Source organism: Palaemon carinicauda, chromosome 6, assembly GCF_036898095.1.
Source record: "Palaemon carinicauda isolate YSFRI2023 chromosome 6, ASM3689809v2, whole genome shotgun sequence".
NCBI lineage: Eukaryota > Metazoa > Arthropoda > Malacostraca > Decapoda > Palaemonidae > Palaemon > Palaemon carinicauda.
In genome coordinates, this window is record NC_090730.1 from 89,756,985 (window position 1) to 89,760,374 (window position 3,390).

The 3,390-nt window shown below is 39.5% G+C and overlaps 1 protein-coding gene across 1 annotated transcript; it reads right to left on the bottom strand.

Annotated features, from left to right (window-relative positions):
• Positions 1 to 1,828: 1,828 nt before the first annotated feature.
• LOC137643139 (tigger transposable element-derived protein 1-like) lies at positions 1,829 to 2,936 on the bottom strand. Its single transcript, XM_068375989.1, has 2 exons — positions 2,744 to 2,936; positions 1,829 to 2,397 (listed from the first exon to the last, which is right to left on the bottom strand). Exons 1-2 carry the CDS (start codon positions 2,934 to 2,936, stop codon positions 1,829 to 1,831), a joined length of 762 nt encoding a protein of 253 aa, XP_068232090.1.
• Between the last annotated feature and the right edge of the window lie 454 nt (positions 2,937 to 3,390).

Here is a 3,390-nt window from a genome sequence, read left to right on the forward strand (position 1 = left end):
AGGATAGATTAGATCCTGTTGTTTCCCCATTAAAAAGTTGACTGTCTTTAAAAGCTTCACTCTGACATGTAAGCTTTAAGGCATTCCACAGAGCATAAAGAAGGATCTTCCCTTAAAGGGATGATCTTCCAAGGCCCCAAACGTTTCATCGGGAGTTCGTTTCAAGCCAGGAATGCAGGATCTGGATAAAAATTAACTTCTCCCGACTACAAGAATTCAATGTGGCCATCATCCCTTGATAGTGCCACAATCTTGCCGACTCTAGCACCAGAAGTCATAGCTAGTAAAAAGAAGGATTTTTGAGTAGGATCCTTCAATGAAGCAGAATAGTTATCTATTGAGGAGGCTAAGAGCAAGGCTTTATCCAAAGACCATGGAATGGATTTGTGGGGAGAATTCGGTTTCATTTAGCACAAGCCTTAGAGATCTTGTTGAACAGTTTGCTGTTTTATGGCAAAAGCATAAAGAATAGGCCTGGTTAGGGTCGATTTACATGAGCAAATACAGTCCAGCCTCGGTTTTCGACCACAATCCGTTCCAGCAGGCTGTTCGAAAAGCGATTTGTTCAAATTCTGAAACTACTTTTTTTAAGCATTTTTACATTATTTTACACCGTAAATTGTATATTAAGAGAGCAGGTAATATATAAGTACACAGAATTTCTCATGAATACTCTATTAATAGAGTAGGCTAGGCTGGGGAATGTATTGCCGTATCTGTAGCAACTCGTACCCCAGGTTCGTTTATTTAGATTTATGTGTAAAATAAAAAAGTAGAAATAGCTTGTTTATTTTATTCTAATAAAAGATATCCTATCAAAGATCGTGTAAAAAAAAAAGAAAATCAAAGACATTTTTAATTCTTACCAATTGTAACACATCAAAAAAATTAATGCATCAAAGGCTAGCCTAGGCTAAGGTAAGATTTAACAAAATCTTTGGAAAAAAGTGGAGAAATTCCAATGAAAAATATCCTATCAAAGATTGTGTGAAAATAAACACATCAAAAACATTTTTTATTTATACCAATTGTAACATAAAAAAAATTACCGCATCAAAGGCTAGCCTAGGCTAAGGTAAGAGTTAACGAGGAGAGGATGGGAGGAAGGTTATTGCCTGAAAGGAGAATCCCCTTCCATAAAAACATTGGTTAACTCGGCTGTGGGAATTCTCTCTCTAGCAAATCTCTTGGGTTTGGAAGACTGCCACAGGGTGTTCTTTCCTTTTTGTAAAGAACTTATCAAGTGTAACTTGTTTCTGCCTTCTTTTAAGAACTTTACAAAAGTGGCTAATGGCAAGGTCATAAAAAGCATACACAGCTCTGCTGGTTCCGGCTTTATCTGGGTGATACAGTTCCACAAAGTTCTGGAGTTCATTCCATTTGGCACATATCTTTGATAACAGCAGCTGGGTCATCCTTCCTTCCTTCATCCTCATCAGAAGACATCTCCCTCCCCAATATCGTCTTCTGTTCCTCCTGAAGGTGCAGGAGTCCCTCTGTGGTGAGCTCGGCGCAATGTTCATTCAGTAGCTTCTCGACATCATTGCTGTCCATCTTCAAACCGAGATTTTGGCCCATATTAACGATGTCATCAATGAGTTGCCTATCCTCTTGAGATTCCTCCTCAACATCAGTAGCTGTGCTGGTACTAGCAACATTCTCAAACCCTTCAAACTCGCGCTCAGTAACGCAATCGGGCCACAGTTTCCTCCATGCAGAGTTCATGGTCCTATATGACACTTGTTACAAGGCTTTGTCGACGATGGTGATGCAGTAGTAGATATTGAAATTATTTTTCCAAAAATCTCGGAGGGTTAGTTGAGTGTTACTAATTACCTCGAAGTATCGTTGAAACGGAATTTGTTATACAATTTCTTAAATTCGTGATGATTTGCTGGTTCATGGGTTGGAGCAGTGGTGTCGTATTTGGAGGCAGAAACTTGATTTTGATGAAATCAAATTCATCAGTTAAATCATCCTCCAAACCTGGATGGAGGGCAGGAGCATTATCCATCACAAGAAGGTAGCATAACAGCAACTTCTTTTCCTCCAAATTTCTTTTCACGGCTGGGGCAAACACCTCGTGCACCCACTCTGTAAAATATTGTCTGGTCAGCCAAGCCTTTGTGTTTGACCTCCACATAACAGGCAATTTACTCTTCATAATGTTATTCGCTTTGAATGCTCTGGGATTCTCCGAATGATAAATGAGAAGCGGCTTTATTTTGCAATCTCCGCTAGCATTACCACATAGCAAGAGTGTAAACCTATCCTTCGTAGGTATGTAACCTGGCATCGACTTCTCCTCTTGTGTGATGTAAGTCCTTCGTGGCATTTTCTTCCAAACAAGCCCAGTTTCGTCACAGTTAAAGATTGGTGGGGAAGATATTCCTCGCCCTTAATGAAATTAGCAAACTTGATTAAAAACTTTTCCGCAGCATTCTTGTCTGAACTTCCTGCCTCCCCATGACGAACCATGGAGTGTATCCCACTTCTCTTCCTAAATTTTTCAAACCACCCTCTGCTATCTTTGAAATCAAACCCTTCAGGAACCCTGCTAGGGTCTTTTTTTTTATCAAATCCCATACAGTTGTCTTGCTTTGCCACAAATCCCATCCTCGCTAACACTACACCCTGCTAACTGTTGCTCGTTTATGAAAATAAGCAAATGTTTCTCCACTTCTTTCAATACCTGTGGCCTTTGTTTGCTAAACACATTCGATCCTTTAGCAACATCACTTGCTTTGATCATCTTTATTTTTTAGGATTTTGCTTATTGTTGAATTTGCCATGCTAAACTCCTTAGCTAAATCAGACACACGCACACCCGATTCATATTTCATTAATAATTCTTTCTTAAACTCAATAGTTTTGCGCACTATCTTCTTTTCATCACCACCAGCTTTACCACTTACACTTGCTTTCTTTGGAGGCATGATTAGGGGTTAATACTCTACGCAAAGCACAAAATACAGTACAGTTAATATTTGAGTAAACCACAACAAATGCGTCTGTATACAACGGTTGAATACTAAAGATGACGCGAGAGAGCGTCAGTCGGCATCCGAGCTGCATCGTCGGGTTGTCTCAGCTCATCTTAGGGGTGTTCCGAAATTTTGTTCAGCATCTGAAGCAAAAAAATCTCTAATTTTTCGTTTGAACTCCGATTTGTTCGAGACCTGAGACGTTCGAAAACCGAGGCTTGACTGTAGTAGTAAAGGCCAGACCCTGTTCATGGAATGTGTTAAGTATGATAAGCAGAAGTCCATTGTAATAGAAGTGGGCTTGCATTTCTTAACAAACTCTATCTCTTTCTCCCATAAAGACAAATATAGTCTCTTTGTAGTAGAGGATTTGTATTCTTCTATGAAATCAATCCTGTCCTTCGAA

Bases quoted from the DNA above. Each gene is read 5' to 3' on its own strand.
- LOC137643139 (XM_068375989.1), bottom strand. From the start codon at position 2,936: ATGCCTCCAAAGAAAGCAAGTGTAAGTGGTAAAGCTGGTGGTGATGAA. The intron at 2,398-2,743 runs GCAAGTGATGTT...AATTTCATTAAG, and splicing joins AAAAAATAAAGATGATCAAA to GGCGAGGAATATCTTCCCCA.